The sequence below is a fragment of the Atta cephalotes genome (genome assembly GCF_000143395.1).
Source record: "Atta cephalotes unplaced genomic scaffold scaffold00046, whole genome shotgun sequence".
Classification (NCBI taxonomy): domain Eukaryota; kingdom Metazoa; phylum Arthropoda; class Insecta; order Hymenoptera; family Formicidae; genus Atta; species Atta cephalotes.
This window is the reverse complement of record NW_012130110.1, coordinates 1,202,961-1,223,262: the sequence shown is the minus strand read 5'-3', so window position 1 is coordinate 1,223,262 and position 20,302 is coordinate 1,202,961. Positions and strand designations below refer to the sequence as shown.

Genomic DNA, 20,302 nt, shown 5'->3' with positions numbered 1-20,302 from the left:
AGACATGATTGAATGAACTACAATAAATTTTCATATTTTTCAAATCACTTCGCTATACTTTATTTACTGGTTACTGTTTACGACGGAGGAGATTATCTATTTGCCTTTCATCTGTCTCTTTCGCAGAATAATTTAACGTGAACGCAAAAATCGCGCGCCAGATTTATGGGAGAGAATGTAAAAAAGAGTTTCACGACATAAAACCCATTTCAAGGGTCTGCCCACCCTCTGCGCTTCTGTTTGTCAAAATTGTTTTAAGATGCTAATTTTAAATGCCAATAAATAAAATCCATATGCGAATATATCGTACCGGAAAAGATAGTTTTGCTGAAGTATCGGAGAATTTTAGATACAGATCTGAAAATAATTTTATTGGATCATTAAAATAATTATGTAAGATACTCAAACTGATTGTTAGAATATCATCACTTGATTCCTGCATAATTATTTTGATGGTTCATAAAAATTATTTTTAAATCTATATCTAGTTAAATACGTCTTTTTAAATACGTCAGCAAAATCGTTCTTTCCATATAGAGTTTTTTCATAATTTATAAATTTTGAGACGAATATAATATGAATTAAATGAGATGAATGTGGGATAGCGACTTATGGATCCATCTTTGGAACCTTGAATCGGCTCGAATTCCAAAGGCTTGATCTATTCGTGCCAGATATTTTTTATACCATTCCATCTTCTCTGTAATTGATCAATTTTTTTTACAACGCGTTTGTAGATTGGTTGTTCGGACATAGTGGGATTAGGTAATCCCGTCGATGAGACCGTTTTTGAAGTGTCCTCAAGCGCGAATATGAATAGTCGCTTCGACAAATAACAAAAAATCATTTTCGATATATTTGAAATATTCATGAGAGTCATATACTTTGGAAAGCGCTATTTATCTCGTTTACGTTCTCAACAACTCGCCCTCACTTTAAATTTCTTGCAGTGAAATCTCATTCTAAAAAAGTGAAAATATAACCATTCTTAAAAAAAAATGAAAATTTCACTTTTTGAAAAAGAGTGACAATTTTTACTCTTTTTAGAATGAATTTTTATATATACTTCAAAGGATTTATATATACTTCAAGAATTCGTAAAACGCGTGTATAAAATTTTGTGAAGTCTGACTGAAATATCGAAATAAATATTATACATCTTCAGTCTCGAATTCATTAAAGTTTATTAAGTTTTGAGAAAAGGAGAAAAAAAATTGGTTGAAATCCATGACTATTTTTTTTGGATCTGTCAATTTCGTAAAGATGCATAGAGTGGATTGACAAGCTAAACTAGATTTGGCAAGTTTTGGATAGAGTAGATCGAGTTTAGATTGAAGATGATTTGGAAATCTGATTAAATTGATCACAATCGTGGTTTTTCAATGCCGTATCTGTAATTTGGGACTTTCGCTAAGTTTCGGTTACTTCAAATTTCATAAGGAACATGCGTCTTCATGATGTAAAATCGTTTACTGAATATCCTGTACAGATAAAAACGTGACGTTGCATCGTGACAGCCGTCGACTTTCGATCCGTTAAACAGTTACAATAATGATTCATGAATTACATCAGAGCCCACGCGCCAAACTTTACGTGATAAAAAAGGGTATTCCGTATAAAAATAACACTGGTAATTTCTCGAATAATCTCATAATAAAGATCATAAGGCGGCCTTGCGTAGGCAGTTAAGCTGCAATGCCAAAGTAACCTTTATAAAATTATATGGCAATCGTAATTTGAACTTAATTAAATACACTGCGAGTTCGCGTCACGACATAATCGTGCGATTTAAAATCATTTCGAAGTTATTTTTAGGCGAACAGCTGCAAATGAAAAAACAGTCTCCGTTCCTTTGCCGAAAATTTCATCATATTGATTCACAATTTTTATCGATCAGAAAGTGATTCTTTACGTTGTATCGTTGTACTTTATCACTGATTGTTTTCGTAATTAATTTTCATGCAAAAATGTACTATTGTGCATATATTTATAGTCCTCTGTATACGTATAGTACATATCTATTATAAGTCTTCTTCCCAGTAAACGAGATTGAATTGAATGAAATAGATTCAGATTTTCAGAAGTATGCATTCGTGAACGTTAAATGAATGTTAAATCCTTAATGCATTTTTATTTATTTATAAGAATTGCATAAGCACATTTTTATATCTTTTAATTAAAAAAAAATTCAGCTCTTTGAGTGCGTCGTGAATATTGTTTAATTCGAAATTTTAAAAAGTAAATGCAGTTTTTCAATTCAATTGAATTTAAGAAAAGTAATAATGGACTATGAATGCTATTGAAATTCGCATTCATATAGAATTAAAATTTTAATCCATTTTAATTCGTTCTCACTTATTAAGTATATGTATATTTATAAATTTATACAGTATATTAAACAATTAAATAAGATAAACTTATATAATTTAAGAAGGTACATAAATTGAAATAATATTATTTACGTGTTTTTTTTATTAGAAATGCGAATAATTTTAATTAGAATTACAATAGTTTTTGCATTATGAAAAAATCTTCGTTCTTTTATCACGCGGGATTTACAGTTGTTCGTATCAAAATCTGAAGTGCGATTATGCAGAAAGATTTCAAGTAACGAAAAAATTTTCTATCAGAAATTATTTAAAGAGTAACAGTATTAATGAAATTCTCGAGATAACAAATTTAATAAATAAATAAATAACAACAATTGAGAATTGGCGCAAACAGTATGTAATTATTTACTATTTTATGGATTGATACTATAATAATTAAAAGTAACGCAATGTGTGGGGCCCATTTAATTTAATTCCTCATAAATTTGTCCTCATAAATTCATCCATCGAATGCATAATAGATATATGACGTGTCATAATCGATCGAGTTGGTTCATCGTTGCATCGCTATTTCAGTGGGACGTTCTCTTTTTACAAAAAATTCAACCCAGCTTCTTCGACACCTTTCCGACGCCATGATCAAAGATACCTACGCTTGTAGCCGCCCCGTTATGGGAATGCAAAAAATAATTGTATATTGTCATCTTATACTTTGCATTCTTTAGCGCGAACGTGTCACATAGCTATGATACACGTTCTTCTTCCGCGTAAAAGGGAAAGGCCGAGTTACGAATTTGATTGTTATTTCAGCATTTTGCAATTCAAACAGGCGTGATCAGGCGGAAATCAGGCTGAAAATCGTCAAAAGTCGAGGTTATGGGATGAGAGGACACTTGGATGATTCGACCTTGCTCGTCTCTCTTCATAAATTAATATTGTATATTATTGCTCGATTCCAGGGGCAATGGTTCTTCAAGGCTAATGTAATTTTCTCTTTGAGATACTCTGAGGATAATTAATCGTATATTATCCCTTGTGAGAAACCAACACGAAAACGAGCTAATACCCAGGAGGGCTCGTGTACGAAACCTTCACATTTCTACATTGCTTTCTTCTTTTCTCGCGAAACGCGCAATTAGTTAGCTATTACCATGCGCATCTTGCAATTAGTCAATTTCAAGGCGCCATTCTTACGTCAGCTACGAACTCGTTTTTTTCGCCTCCCGTCTGAGGAAGCATTTTTGTTGATGATCAATCATGTTTGTTTGGATTCGAAATTCGATTTAATAGCCATTTTAACAGTTATAAAGTATAATTAGTTTCTAACTTTAATACATTTTATATGTATCTTATTTTATTTTCGCTATGAAATATAGTCCCGCTTATTCTTATTTTATTTATCATGAGTTATATCGTACATCTGGATTCATAAAATGATTCAATAAAAGAACAGAAGAGACATTTTAATAATTTTGTCATTATAATATAGATTAATTTTTTTTATTACATTACTAAACTATGTACATATATAACTTAAATTATGTTAGTACATAAATTAAATCTTATTGAACATCAAGAGTAATTACAATATTGTTTGTATTTTGTAATTTAATATGTAATATATATTGCTATTTTGGTTCTGTGCAATGAATATATTTCAAGTCGGAAAAAGTAATTCGGCGCGCAGTTTGTGGAATCAAAAATTTAAAGCGTTTAAGATCTGCTTCTAAAAAATGGGAATTCATACTTAGAGTTATTCTCTCTTCGACCCATTTCAAATTGTAATATTGTTTAAATCTTATTAAATACAACTTATATTTCTTTTCTTAAGAAACTTTTCACAAATCTTTATAGCAGTGATAAGGAAGTACAATATATTTTAACCGGTAGCGTCATTAATGAAATGCTAAATACGCAGGTCTCGCGCGTGCCAAGCAGCATCCGTGGTCCAAAAGGGGTCAATGGCGACTTGATTTCGTTGGTAAAACGTAATTACAGATTTCTCTTGCAAGACGAAAACATCTTGGTATAATATTCGCGATATTTTACGACATACGGATCGCTTTACTACGAATCTACGCATCACCTTTGTCCGTTGGTCCACCAACTCGCTCGGGATGGCGCAATGCGCCTTGGGATTATGAATAAAATCCATGTCACGCAGAAGGTTGCGTGGAAATACGAGTTATGGCGAAAACCGACGAAGATATTCATATTCAGATACTATCAATAGCGAGTCTAAAGCTCGATCAGTTACAGTTTCAAATGATTGCTGGAACGAAAGGGAGGGAACGTTTGAAAACATCGATTCTTTCTGTGCGTGAAAAATTCGTTTTGGAAAGGCTCGACGAGATAGAACAATTAAATCGATCTATTATCAAGATCTAGAACAGGATCTCATTGCATCATCATCATCCTCCACGCGAGAAAACATTGGACGCGTGAAAGTGTCGGGTAAAAATGAGACTGACCAGTTTCTTTGGCATCGGTTTATTCTACTCACTAACACGCTTACAGAGCAAGAGCAGCGGTCATTTAAAATCGACAGATCTGCTGTCTTACTTTTGCTCTCTCGTTCAGTTAGTTAAAAAAGATGTGACGCTAATTATTCTCACTAAATGATTCATATATCAAGCCATATACTACAACAATCGATGAGAAATTAAGCTCGCTCACTCGCAGTTGAATATAATTAACGTAGCATATAATTATCGGGACATTCTTGTGTTGTTACATCTGTCAGCATCAAAAAACGTAAGTGGAATTAAGCGATGAGGTAGGCTTTTCGGGGTGTCCGAAAGACGCGCGAAAGCAACTCGACGTCGCCGAAGAATCCGGACCTTTGAACTCTCCGGCTTGTTTATGTAATCCTGGCAAGCCCTGGCGCCGAGACATCATCGGACAGTGTCACGGATGCGTTCGATATTTCGTAAGTCCGGTATATTCCGGGGGATCGCGTCGATGCCACACGGAGATATAATTGAGCCGGACCCAAAGAGAGACGGATGCAGACATGCGGGGACGGACGGTCATCCTTGATTGCTTTCTCGTTTTACATTTTGCGGGTGGATCGGGTCTGACGGGATTGGTCCGCCGTCGAATTGAGGAATGCAAATAACTGGCGAAAGTTAACTTAATTATGAAGTCGATCAGCTTTTATCGAGTGAAAAGCTAGAGGAGACCCGACAACGATTCGATCAAATCGCTCATCTTCGCTTTATTTTTCGAATCATATTTAATCCTCTTTTTGAAGATAAATCACAAATTTTATTTAAATAGAACCATAATTTACTGACGGAATCCCATTAATAAATTTATATATTGGAATATTTTTATTGCTCTTGATGAAGTCTTCAATTATCAGCGGAAAGTCGCGGAATTATTAAACTTTTTTTTGTATCATACATCATAGTTTTATATGAATAACATTTCTACACATGCGGATTTAAAATTAATGCGATTAAAATTAACTCGAAAATCATGTATAATTCCTCTTTTTATTCATCTTCTTTTAAGATCTTTATAATTTTTTCGCCGGTGAATAATTCCATAGATATTAAGATCTCGATGTTGAAACACGTTCTTATTTGAGTCCCCCTCCCCTCCACCCCCCCTCCCCTCCCCCTTCAACATAAATGCTCGAGAGGAGGAGCATCTTTTATATGGTCGGCAACGACGTGCGGGAACAATATCTCGATCCTGATAATCGCCGACACGCAAGCAAAGACGAATTTCATAATTCACGCGTGGATGACATCAGAGAGACGCCTTATTATTTAGCGACCTTGCTCCTTTCCTGCGGACCTCGAAGCAGTCGCGAGATCCACACGCATCCATGTGCCGACTGCTCGGCCGCGACAGGAACTTTCCCAAAAGTAAAATGCATACCGGGCGAGAGTAATAGGAGGTCAAATTCTCCGGCGTGAGAGGAGAACGTCTGAGTTTCCGGGAAGTGAACTGCCCGACTTTTAATTTCTCTCCCGCAGGTTCTGCGACGTCTCTTTTTGACATGTGAAGAGATCTTCTTATTGCTATGTTCAATCTCATAGAAAGAAATCATAGATTTTGATAAGATATATCTATATAAGTCACTCTAATTCAATTAAAAATGTATGTATTACGTACAATGAATACGTAAAATTTTTATATAAAACCATAAAAGGAATCATAAAATCATAAAAGGAATAATTATGAAATTGCGATTTTATACATAAATATTAGAATAATCTAACAATAAGTAAAAAAGAACTGACTTCTGATGAATACAATCGATCAGAATTAAGTCAAACTTTTTTAAATCTTTGGAGTAAGATTCATTCCAAAAATTGAGACAGAAGATTAAAACTAGTTGTATGCTTATCTTGATTTTTCTTATTAAAAAATCTTGGTAAATATGTCGCTTTTATAATAATCTTTAATAAAAAAAATTATGGTTATTAATGCAACATAATTGCCCGAATAAAGAACTACATCGAATATTTAGACAGTCTCACAAAAAAGGAAGTGAAAAAAAATAAGAATATTTTATTTCTTTGTGCTTCGCATTTCCAATCGCGCGTATCGTTTCATTTTTGCTGTTGCCGGATTTCATCTACAGAAGGCCGAGATCGAAGGATAATGTCAATATCGAACTGTTATATCGTTATTATCAGACAAGAGCGTTTTGGAAAGTTAGATCGATGAATGCCGCAGGATCACTTTTTTTATTTCTCTCATTTTTTTTTTTGCGAGGTACTTGCACGGTCCGAAATTCAGACGACCCAGAAACATTATACATTCACATAGTATACTCCAAATTAAAGTAGATATACAATAAGTGATCTCACATTGTATATGTGTGATTTAGTTTTCCGTTATTTTACAAAATAACATTATATTATATATTAAGGATGCTTTGATTGTACAATATCAGCTATCAAAATGAGCTATAAGATTACTTAAAAACTTTTTAAAAAACAACAAATAATTTGATATTGATCATAATAATTTTATGCAAAATTACTATATTTTTTTGTAATTTCCGATCAATAATTTTTTAAATGAGAGTAAGTGGAGTAAATAAATTTTTATTTTAAACGAATATTTATTATTGTTCTATACACACACACACACACACACACACACACACACACACACACACACACACACACACACAATACGAATTAAAATTTATAATATTCATTTGCAAATTTGATAAGAAAGTAATATTACAAATTAAAATTTTTTATATCAGAAGCAAAACGCGATTTTATATCAGAATCAAAACAAATAAAAGAATTAAATAACTTTTAAATTAATAAGAGAATTGTATTTAAAATTTATACAGATATTCAGACATAATAATAGAAATCCATGAAATTTATATATTTTTGGTATTGTTTTTAAATGCGACACTACATCCTTAAATGTGTAAATACATTTTTTTAATATGCTGCAGAACAGTGTGTTATTTTTTTACACGGAGATCTAAGTTACACACATATATGAAATCAGTTATTACGTATTTGAATTGGCAATATATCATAGACAAGTAATCGAATACAGGGAAATCAAATGGTACTCACGACCTACTCTTTTTTCAACGTAATACCAATTCGAAATATTCGCTCTGATGCAACAAAAAGCAATCTAGCTTCATTAGATATCCATTTATTAACCGCTACAAGAAAAGGAGAAATGTCCCTTTATTTGAATTTGATTAATGAAGTGCTAGGCATTCAAAATATCAGACTCATAGCGCATTTCACTCAATAGAAAGGCTTGACAGAAACATCGTATTTTTTAAATTACTTTTTCGTCGAGAGGGCTTCTATCTGATACTTAAATAACGATGTAAAATGAATATAAATTTGTGAGAACACGTTAAAGTCTTCTTGGTTAATTTGCCAGTGATATCAAATATACATTTAGAAAAATAATTATAAATGCCGCAGTAAAAACAGAAAGAATTTCAAGCATACTTAAAACTCGTTTAGGTCTGACATTTTAACTATTAAACGGTAAATGCAATAATACGCACAACAATCGAGAAATCTTGTTAACATACTATAAAATGAAAATTAAGGTTATAAAATTCTGTAATTAAAAACCGGAAAAAACTTTTACAGAGAGCAATTCTGTTGACGTAAAGTAAATTCATTCTTTTTTTATCACTCATTTTATTACCCATTATTTAAATATCTGTACTTTTTATTACCTGGATAATCTACTCTTTTGCTGAAAGAATACCGTGAATGCTCGCAAGAAAATACATCTCGATAACCGAATCAATATCTGACTGTTAATTACGATGGCCGATATTAATTATGTATAGCGAGATATCGGGGTATCGGTGAAAGTACTTATTGATTGACAAATCGAAAGTAAGTTTCTACTTGGCAGCTATTCGGTTGGTGATTGGTGTTATTAATGACGACGTGAATATTTAAGTATTTATGCTGTATGCATATTACACCCACATTACAAAAACGTTCGATGAAATGCGTCAAAATCAACGGATTATTTATATGCTTTCGTGTCGCAACAGAAAGAGGGAGAGAGGAAAAGAGAGAGAGAGAGAGAGAGAGAGAGAGAGAGAGAGAGAGAGAGAAGAAGTGAAGAAAGGGTAAGGAAGAAGAAAATAAAATAAAAAGAAAAGAATTTTCAAACAGTTTATGTGCTAAACGAGGGGATATACATATGTGTATAAGAGAGCTCGTACCCGGAACTTAATTTCAATTCGGCTCCATACTTCGAGTCATTAGACGATCGCCGGATTATGCGCGAAATTCGACAAGTCTGATTTGTGCGATACTCGGATAATCTGTGTAATTCAATGAAAGAGAAAGTAGTAGCACTAATGTATACGTGAAAGTACGTGGCCGGGGATACATTTGCAAAGGAATATTTGACGATCGGAATCCCTGCCCGGTGTCCAGTTGTCCACCAGTGGCGCTTATCATGGAAATCGAACGCATCGTGAATTTTCGGCATTTCGGCTACCTCGTATACTTTCTCTCGGTCAGAACATGGCGCCGTTAATCCTTCGCGATCGGTGTTATTATTTTTATCGCCGCTTTAACAACCGGAAAGCAGTACCTTAGGCTCGAAAGTTGAAAGCAAAGATTCCGGTTGCGAGACATCGCGAAAGCCTGGAAGAAAAAATTACAAACATCCGAATCAATCAATTTTTGTCAATAACAGAAAGATAAAAAAATGTATAAATAGCCAAAGGCATCTATATATCTATATAAATTATAAATAAGTCATTACAATTCATTTAATTTCTTGATAAATTAGATCTATAGATGTATTTCTTTCTATTCCTTTTTCACATTCATAATATATAAGTAATACTATACAGTTTATTCTATAGTGGGAGTTGATAAACTTACACAAAGTGAAAAGAAATAGAAAGTGATTCAAACATTTTTTTAATTAATTACTGATATCGACCAGAGGAATTTGATTTCACCCAAATGATTCTCCCTAAATTTCTACGAAAAAATTTTCATTTTTTATGATTGTAACTGTAGAAGTTATCTCGAAAAAAAAAACACACACACGAAGAGTCATCGTTTAAACATATTTGACGAGCGTGTCGTATTGAATTTTTTATGGTAAATGTTAGGCGCGAAGAGCATGTAATTTGCGCGAATCACTCTCACGCAAACCGTTTACGCGTTGAATTGCAAAGCATATACTTAGATCATCGGAAACCTACGAGACTGGGGGAAATCCGTAATGAGTTCATCGCGTCGTCTTCTCGTCGGTTCTGAATTCCACGATGACTTTTTTGCGAGATACACATGAGAATGACTCATAAAATTTGATAGCTCAAGATAGATGTTCACGCGTAATCCGGTAACACATGGATGCATATTAATCAACCTTTGTCGATATTGCCGAACATTTTACATTCGTTTTACATTTGACTCATTAATGAGAACAACATTATCTTCGAAAAAACATTGGATGATCCAATCGAAAATTTAATTTTCATTTAATCCTAACAAAAATTAGGATTGGAATGTGAGTCAAATGTATTATGTCTGTTCTACATTAGAGTCGCAAGTTGTAAGCCCTAAGAAATTAGCCAATCATAATTGAATGTGAGAAAAATAATCAACTGATTATGATTAGTTAATTTTTTATGGCTTATAACTTGTGACCTTACTGTAGAACAGGCTTAAAGAGAGTAGAGTGATAGAAGCATAAATGAAACTTGTAGAAGACAAAAATTAAAGCAATGTAAAAAAAGTCTAAACCTTTATTGTGTTTCAATTTTGTCTCCTAAATTAATTTAATTCATTTTTATTTCTTTTGATGAAGAATATATATATATTTAAATCAAACATATTTAGCTGATTGATAATATATATAAATTTTAAGTCAAACATATTGTATTTGGCTGAAATATATATGTTTATTCTCCAACGAAAGAAATAGAAGCAATTAAATTAATTTAGTCAAATAAATCATTTTTTTGTCAGTGTAATTAAATAGAATTAATGAAAGAAATTTAACAGTTAGCTTAAATTGAACCGATGGATTGTTACATTGTTAACAGAAGATATCGTTTGTGACCCTGACCTGGCCTATCTAAGCGGGGCCTAATCTAGCGGGATGACGTCATTGATAGAAGGCATGTGTTAACATGGCGCCTACACTCGGCGGATGTAAACAAGGATCGATATTACATACGCGATTCGGGCATATCGCATAATTTTCATATAAATAAGCAAACAGAGCGTTTAAAGATCCTTGAACGCGATTATTTCATCGTTAGAAAATACGATACGAATATGAAAGTGTTACTATTCATACGCCTCGTCATTGATATCTATTCAGCCCACGTGCTTATATAATATTAGAAATAACATACAAGGTGTATTAAAAATTATTTCTTGTCACTCAGTCGCGGATTTCATGGATTAAATGTCACTTGAGAATAATCATCTAGAGATGTTTGCATATATAATTATACAATATATTATTTGTGGCAGTCTGCATGTATTGCGAGATTCTGAGATAATATCAGGCAATATTTATAGATTAGATTAGAATTAGAGATTGTAGATGTAGATAGCAGATTCATATGTCGCAAAACGTAAATCTTGCGATTCGATCATTAACTTCTATTTGGACAAAGTTCACATTAAAAATTTAAAATATTAAGCGGATAGGAAGCCGTGACATTTAAATAACTTAAATTATTTTTTGCTCAAGCTCGAGATTTTCTTTTGCGATTATTAAATGTGTAAAAAGAAAAAAAATAAAGAAAATGCTTAAGGCAGTACTTTACAGACGGTATTCATAGTCGATTTTTATATCAAGATTATCTTAAGTAATGTCTCAAGACGCTAATGTGGCGATTCATAACATCTTAAGATTGTACGATTTTAAATATAAAAATCTATGAATATCTTTAGAGAATCCTTTACATTAGCATCTAAGACATTACTTGTGATGGTTTTGAAATAAGAACTAATTATGAAGACCGGCCTATATCTCACGGCATTTTCTCGCATAAATTTATATCTCATCGATGTCGTCGAAGATCGCGGATGCACATGAATGAATTACTCCTACGTGAAGCCTTGTTCCCACGTTGTCTGCAGAAGCATGCAACTTCTGCAGCTACAATTCTCCGCCGTGATCTCCTGCTAGAAGCTCGGAGCATCCTGGTGCCATTCTAGAACGTTCCGTTCCTTGTATTCAGGTCAGTGGTTGCTAAAACGGGCTAAAATGTAATAAAATTATAATATTAGGTGTGGGAAAAAATTCAACGCCAAAAATTGGCGTTTTTTTAATGCCATCTAATGAGAAAAACGCCACGAACTTTTTCCCACACCTAATATAATACCTTCACGATCATTCTTCTTGGTCTTAAAATAATTCATCGCGCCGCCTGCGTGTCCGGGAAAGAAAAAAAGCGTTGTTGCAAAAGTTTGTACACTTTTACATCCCATGTGATACAAGATATTCGAGAAGAACCAGTCACGACCATCACTACGAGAGGCGAGCAAAAATCCTTTCCTTTCTTTCTCTTTTCTTCTTTCCTTTTTCTTCTTCGTAGACGTCATATGAGACGTGGAATTGACGTTAATGAAATCTTGGTTTATTTACTCATTCGCCGTGTGATTGAATTATATAAAATTCGAGATAATTATTTAATATTGTTTTTTTTGCTCTTTTAGATTTCCATGATGATACCACTGCTAGAAATGCTACTAATTATAGTAGCGTTAGCTATGCACGCACGTGGACTCCCTTATAGAGAATTGTCACCTCAATTGCAGACACGTGAGTATACAGACTGGGAATTCGATGCGTGTTTAATTTTTTTTATCTATATCACAAGTTTAATAATTTCATATGTTTTATAATTTTTCATTATAAATTTTCTATGAAACATGAAGTTCGATAAATCTCACCTGTTAATATTTACTAAGTTTTGTCTCGTAATTTAAATTACTTTGTATTTAAAAGAAATTGTGAGCTAGAGTGTCTCAAAAAAGTTAATTACGCAAAATTGTCTTCGCATTTCAGAAGACGAGCTCGCCTGATATGGCGATGATTTCCCAAACACAAAACTACCTTATATTTACAAAGATAATATTGTTTCAGAACAAATTGATCAATTTAATTGGGATCAATCGCAGCAAAGTAAGAATCTAATATCACGTTATTTCGCTTATTTAATAAAATAATTTATTTAATTTATTATGTCGTTATAATGTTATTGTTGTAGATAAGTTCGAAGGATACCAAACGCATGCTTCTTCAGAATCACAGAAGCAACTTAATCTTGATTATATATATCAACCTGATCAAACGTTGCAGTCCTATTCTAGCGTCGTAGATGGCTTCACCATTAGTTGCAGCGGTAAAAATAAAATCTGCGTGGCCAAAAGTCTATGCATCAACGGATATGTGCAGCCTTCGAAGCAAGGCTTTATTCGGCCAGGACAGGTGAGATCTCTTTTCGTCATTTCTTATCACTATTAACAATTTTTTCCCGCGTACACATTTTAATATTAATCGAACTCAACTCGCAATTCAGACTTAATAATCTTCTCAAATATTTGCACGCAGGTGCAAGAGTGCAAGCTCAGCCATGAAGTATGTTGTACCGTGCAATACAATGTATATTATCCGTTCGATCCAATTAATGCGGTGAAAGACAATCAGTATCCGAAACCTACTCTGGAAAATGATGAGAAATACGTTCCATTTGGAGATAATAATCAGGCAGACGTGACCGAATTATTGAAGCCTCCGTTAGAAAACAACATTGTACTGCCCATCCAATCCCCATCCAACAATGAATTCGATATCGAATCTGCTAATCACCCTCATGTCAACATAAGACCGGCCGAAGAGACACCAGTCGATTACAATCATATACCTTCCGATACGAATCAACAGGAGCAATATCAAATAGGTATGCGATAACACTGTTGGTATTTTCTTTAATATTTCTTCTTTTTTCTTTGTATTAATATGGATTGGCATTGTAGGTGATAATATTGCTAGCGAACCAGCCTTCCCATTAAAATCAGCTCCTACGAATCCGAATCCTGCGATCTTCCAATTGACGGTTCACATGGGATGTGCGGCCGCTCTGCTCTGCGTAGAAGAGCAGTACTGTACGTTAGAAGGAACGATTAGTCCGCAACCAATTGTGTTTAGCAGCAAGGAACTTCTACGACGTGTTCCGTTAAGCGTAAGCATAAAAGATTTTAGTCAAAAAACGTTTTAAGAAGGTTTTCCAGTTTTTTTCACATAATATAAGGATTTGAATTGAAAAGTTTGTAATTGATATGTAAACATTTTTTAATTAACATTTTTTAATTAAACATTTTTTCATATTTTTTTGATTAAATAGTTTTCTTTAAATAATTTTCTAAAATAGTTAAAATTCTTATAAGAAAGAGAGGTTTAATTAATATAATTGTAAATAATATTAATATAATTAGTTTAATTAATATGATTGTAAATAAAATATAAAAATTTTGAAGAGTTAATATGGATATAAAAGAATGGAGTTTAAATAAGAACATTTTGGAATTAAAAAATGAAGTTTCATCGTATCATTTTTGTGTAAAATATTCACGAATTACTTTAATTACTTCATTTTAAAAATGACATACTAATGAAAACGTGGTAACGTCATTCATCAGAATTATCAATATTCAAATTTAAATAATTACTATGAACAATTTTTTTTCGATACTTTTTCATGAATATTTATTTTTACTAATATAAAGATTATTTTTTAATGGAAAATTATAGTTTTATTACTAAAAAAATTTTATTCATTATTTAAAAGATGATAATCGCATTTCGCATCCTTTATACTCTTATGTTAAGATAAGAAAAATTATGTAACTCCTTTCTTTAAACTTTTTTTAAACTTAATAGAATTTTCTTAATTATAATAAATCGAAATAATTTGAAACATTTGTTTGATATTATAATTGTACAGGTACACGTTTCAGATCATGAATAATTTGTAATAATTGCCGATAATAAAAATATTCTAAATAGTCAAATAAAGATAAAATGCGATGATTAAGAAAAATAGATTGGATCACGAGTTGTTCATTTCGCAGAGCTGCAGAATCTCGGAGACCGGGGCAGTCGGTAAGTGTTGCCGCGATCCAAACTATGTGGATCCATGGCCGACGGGCAATTTGCCGGCCAACTATACCGGTGGTTTCGACGAGCAAGGCTTCCCGACGTTCTTGAACATTGCGAAAGTACAACCACCGAAGAAGTTGATCATCCAGCCACCCATCAAGACGATTCCCAGGCTGCCGATCAAACCATCCGTCGCGCCTCCGCAGGTTCATGAGCAGTTACAGCCGACGAACGTCGTACCCCTGATACCGGACGATTCTGACGTCATCCCGCAACGCCTGTTACCAATTTCGACTCCGATTCCAATAGTGCCTCCGGTCAGCAGCCCCGCGCCGTTTAATACTCCAAGTGACCCTCCTGTCGTGCCGGAATTACAATTGCCCAACAATCCATGTGGAGTGAGAAATCACGTAAGTATCTCGATAGAATTATTCTTGTGAGAATAATTTTGCTTAGACACATTTATAAATTATGTCTTATAGTACTTTTAGTATTGAATTGTAGTAATAAAAGGATATGCAACTTGAAAATTTTAACATTACGAAAATAAGAGAAGAAGATGATTTTATTTATAATACGAGATTGAACATTTTATTTATATCTGTGTATAATAAAAGAAACAACGCCCGACCGGCTTCAGAGAGACCGATGCAGCATTCGGAGAGATTCCATGGCAAGCGATGGTCTTGTGGTCGGAGGAACGTAAGATTTTGTGTTCTGGTGCCTTGATATCATCAGATATTGTTCTGACAGCTGCCAGCTGCGTAAACAGGTAATTTTCTTAGATGATTTATGCCTAATTTCTTCCTACTTATTTCTACCTATAGATAACTTTATCCAAGAGATATTTTCCAGAATACAATCCAGCAAACGAGAATGGATTAAAATGAATTGAAATTTTTTTCTATCCAAATGCGTATTTTAAATAGCGAATACTTTTTTTTTGGATTTAATTGGATTCAATTGGATACAATTGTATTGAAAAACTGCATTTCCTATTAAAATTTTGAATTGAACAGTATTCAATGCACAAAATTATTTTTAAATTGAAAAGCATAGAGATATGTTCTATGCAATTCCTACAAATGAATAATGCATTCAGGATTGAAAAGTATTTATTTTAACATTTGTGAATCAATATTTCTGAAAATCTGAATTTCAATCCATTTCAATACATTTCAATCCATTCTCGTTTGCTGGGAATAGAGATATCTCCTGAATAAGGTTATCTGGAAGTAAAGAAATTGGGCATTAATGTTATTGCAATGCAAATTTGATTTAAAATCTTTTTATCTTTTTACTGTTTTAATATTTTTTCAAAATTTAAATGTTTCAAATATTCAGCTATTGTTCTGACAGCTGCCAGCTGCGTAATAATTACTAATTTTAATTTACTAATTTTAACTTTAGGCGATTTATACCTTGTATCCTCCACAACATTGCTTTAAGAGGCCGTAAGCTGTAAGCTGTAAGAAATTGATCAATCACAATCAATTATTTTTCTGCTATTCAATTATGATTAATCAATTTCTTAAGGCTTTACGGCTTACGATCTCTTAAAGCAAGATTGTGGACAAGGTATTAGTATTATTACAATGTTTAAATTTTATTTAAAATCTTTTATTTTTTTACGCGCTAATTTTTATATACGAGCGTGCTTTAATTCTTTAAGATTCAAATATTTTCTTAAATACAAATTTATTCTTTAAAACTTTTTAGAGTAAATCTTATGTTCTGAAAAATGACTCACTCTTTAAGATTAAAAATTTAAGATTAAAAATTCTTTTTTTCAAAACTAGATAAATTTTTACTCTTTAGAGTAAGATTTCACTCCATATAATTTAGAGAATAAATTACATATCAAATTATAAATAGAAATCTGTCGCGAAATATAAATCGTATAGAACGAACTTAAAGCAAAGATTATATGTCCTTTAAGAAAATTTTATTTGCCTACTGACATGTCCTTTAGGTCCAATTTTACTATTAATTAAATTAAGCAATTAAAGGCATTTTTTTTAATTTTCTCAGATTCCCGGCGAGTGAATTGTCTGTGAAACTCGGAGAATGGAAACTGGGATATGAACTTGAATACGAGGAGCCGCTGCCATTCCAAATTATTAATGTACGAACGATCAAATATCATCCTGGATTCGTAGAAGGATTGCCTGGCAACGATACTGCTATGCTTCTTTTGGAACATCCCGCAGCATTTAATTTGCATATCAACACGTTATGTCTTCCCGATAACTATCAAGTGCAAGAAACTTCGCAATGCATCGTGACGGGTTGGGGCAAGTCAATACTGCAAGGTAATGAGTCGACGTTTCCATCACTTAAAAGAAATATTACACTTGACAAACTATGCTAAAGATGCGTGACAGTAACAAATAAAATGTAATAAATTTACATAAATGCAAATATTATTTCAGCTCATTATGCGGGTGCTATCATGCATATGGTTGATGTGAATCTTCTGACGCATGATGTCTGTCAAAATCGCGTCTTGGATGCGGAATCCCATATCAATGTCGCACATAATATAATCTGCGGTAAAGCACATGAAGAAAATAATATGTGTCAGGCCGATGTCGGTGCTCCATTGGCTTGTTACGACGGTAATGGAGCCTACCATATCGCTGGAATTTACAGTCAAGACACTGGATGTTTGCCCACAAATCAGGTAAAACTAAAATTAATTTTATAGCTACAATTTTTTACAATATATTACAATATATTAAAATAATTTAATTCACAATCATTAAATATTTCACCCTATTGTATTTTTCTAAGAACTACGTTAAATAATAATTTTATTACAATAGGAAGTAAAAATCAATTTTTTCTCAAGTAACATAATTTAGCTTTGTCTGATGGACTTTATTTAATCTTTAATTTCTCTATTTTTTATTTATATTTCCATGTTACCAAAATACATTTATCAATCTTAGGGATGTAACTATAGCATTTCAGTCGTTAAGAATTACAGAATAGGCTCCTTGTATAACATTTTACGGATTCTTCGGTGCTCATTTTAGGTAGCGACATTTACACCCATTGACATCACCTGGTTGAAACAAACTATGTATGCGCCCGAGCCTCAGATAGACGCTAGCGATGACGGCTACGATTATCGAAAGAGTAATTTACCAGCGGGTAATGAATATTTGCCACCAGTGTAAAGGTAAACGATATTCATACTGTTATATAGCGTATTTCTTTTTTTAATACTCACGAATGGTAGGACGAGAAAGCGCGCGACAGATGCAATCGTATAATATTCGATTTAGCGTAATGCTGCAGAAAATAATTGGTAGCGTTTAATCGATTTCATGCTAAGTCGCGAGAAAGAATCGGAGAGCAATCGTCGAGAGACTATTGCGCATTTCAGATAATTGTTGCCGATATTAAATATAGACTAAAAGTATTTTACATTCCGCTTTCAAGTGTTATTATTCGAAATTTTCATAATATAGGAAAATGCGATACAATAATAGAAATCTATTAGAGTATAAACAGAGCTCGAGAATCAATTCCATAACGTATGAAAAACCAGGTGTAACAATGCGTATAATAAATAACAAAATACAAAATATTTAGGGCAATATAATTTCTGTTATTAATGAATAGCGGCTTTATATTAACTTATAAAATTTTACTTACAAAAAAGACCAATTTTTAATTGGTCATAAATGTTATTACATCGTGATTAATTCAGCACTGAAACAAGAGAACTCTGAGCAATTGTATGACAATAAAAAGAATACATGAACTCTTAGATTTTATAGGTGCAAATATATTTATTTGCCTGTAATACAAAAATAATATAAATGTGTCTGTACATAACGGAGAACATCGTATAAACGTATGCTTCTGCGAGTAAGATTAAGCTATGGGGGAAGAACTATATCTGTCAAAGAATATTATATTACGTTTAATAAATAAATATTTGTTAGAGAATATTAAAGAGATTTGTATATAAATATGCAATCTCCTTTATTTATTTCTCCTCAATAATATCTTTATTATTAAAAAAGATATGTAATTATGCTTTTCGTTGTTGACGAAAGCAACGGACCACAATCATATACTGTGTGATATTAACAGTGTCAATTTGCAGCTGAAATATTGATTAATTTTTCTATTTTACCATCAGAATGAAACAAAGAAAAAGATCTTATACATACATCCGAATATATCCGAAACTTGAAACTTCTTATCAGAGTGTCATTCTTAAAAAAATAAGTGATAATGAAATGTAAAAATTTGGTATTCATGAAGCGATATAAAATGACGATATCGAATACAACATTTTAGCTGTGTATGATTGTATCAACTTGTGTCATAATTGGAAAGCACGGAATCATATACTGTGTTACACAATATCGCCTGTAAAAAGTACTTTATGCATATCTTTTTCATTATTCATTCGCGAAGATATAATTACAGAAAAACTAACATATAACATATAATAAATTGTATTTATTTCTAATTAATATATAATCAATTAATCAATTTATTTTTTTCGAATACGACAAACTGTTATAATTTCCATTTAACATTTCCTTCACAAAACGCACAATAAATATTACTATAGTGACAATGATTGTTATGCAAAATAGAAGAAATCCGATAACATCAAGAAGGGATAATTGCCACCAGGTTAAATTCAGTGCAGGCGATCGCAAACAATTTTCACCGTACTTAATGACGTACTCGACCCAATAATTAGCAGTGTCTACAGCATTCAATGGCTGATCGAAGAATCGTTGGGACAATTTCCGCGCATTTTCTCTGAAATAAATAAATTATAAAAATTCATTCAATTAAGCTACCGTTAAAAATAACAAAACATAGATGCATCCAAATTCAAGAAAACGTTTGAATATAAATATTATATAGAATATAGAAATATTATGTAGAAATAAGAAGATGGCGAAAGGAGAATAAATAATTCACAATTTACAATTTACAATTTAAAATATAATGTATATTTAGAATTTCATTACAATAAAATTCTAAATACATATTATACGTAATGAAATTCTAAATACACATTTTATATTTTAGCACTATAATTCTGCGCAATTATTTACTCTTATGTTATAAGAATAATCTTATCTTTATTGTTTAAATTTTAACAGTCCATTAGTAGTAAATTTTATCTCGTGTGTGTGTGTGTGTGTGTGTGTGTGTGTGTGTGTGTGTGTGTGTGTGTGTGTGTGTGTGTGTGTGTGTGTGTGTGTGTGTGTGTGTGTGTGTGTGTAGTATATTATTATTATTATTAGTTAATTAACTTTATATTATTATATATATATATACTATATATATATATATATATATATATA

The 20,302-nt window shown here is 32.3% G+C and overlaps 2 protein-coding genes across 2 annotated transcripts in view; one reads left to right on the top strand and one right to left on the bottom strand.

Moving 5' to 3' along the window:
* The first annotated feature begins 12,514 nt into the window (after positions 1 to 12,514).
* LOC105622513 lies at positions 12,515 to 18,136 on the top strand. Its single transcript, XM_012203929.1, has 10 exons — positions 12,515 to 12,614; positions 12,939 to 12,977; positions 13,063 to 13,283; positions 13,407 to 13,755; positions 13,832 to 14,037; positions 14,927 to 15,364; positions 15,572 to 15,726; positions 16,986 to 17,266; positions 17,387 to 17,637; positions 17,993 to 18,136. Exons 1-10 carry the CDS (start codon positions 12,515 to 12,517, stop codon positions 18,134 to 18,136), a joined length of 2,184 nt encoding a protein of 727 aa, XP_012059319.1.
* A 1,280-nt stretch (positions 18,137 to 19,416) lies between these two features.
* The window catches only part of LOC105622512 (UDP-glucuronosyltransferase 2B19-like), an 8,029-nt gene continuing 7,143 nt past the window's right edge, over positions 19,417 to 20,302 (bottom strand). The window contains exon 5 of the mRNA XM_012203927.1: positions 19,417 to 19,748. Coding sequence (XP_012059317.1) covers positions 19,466 to 19,748 — 283 coding nt within the window. The 3' untranslated portion in view covers positions 19,417 to 19,465. The remainder of the gene's footprint in view (positions 19,749 to 20,302) is intronic.

Coding starts and splice junctions, on each gene's coding strand:
- LOC105622513 (XM_012203929.1), top strand. CDS start 12,515: ATGATGATACCACTGCTAGAAATGCTACTAATTATAGTAGCGTTAGCT. Junction 13,756..13,831: donor ACAGGAGCAATATCAAATAG/GTATGCGATAAC, acceptor TTGGCATTGTAG/GTGATAATATTGCTAGCGAA. Junction 14,038..14,926: donor TACGACGTGTTCCGTTAAGC/GTAAGCATAAAA, acceptor TTCATTTCGCAG/AGCTGCAGAATCTCGGAGAC.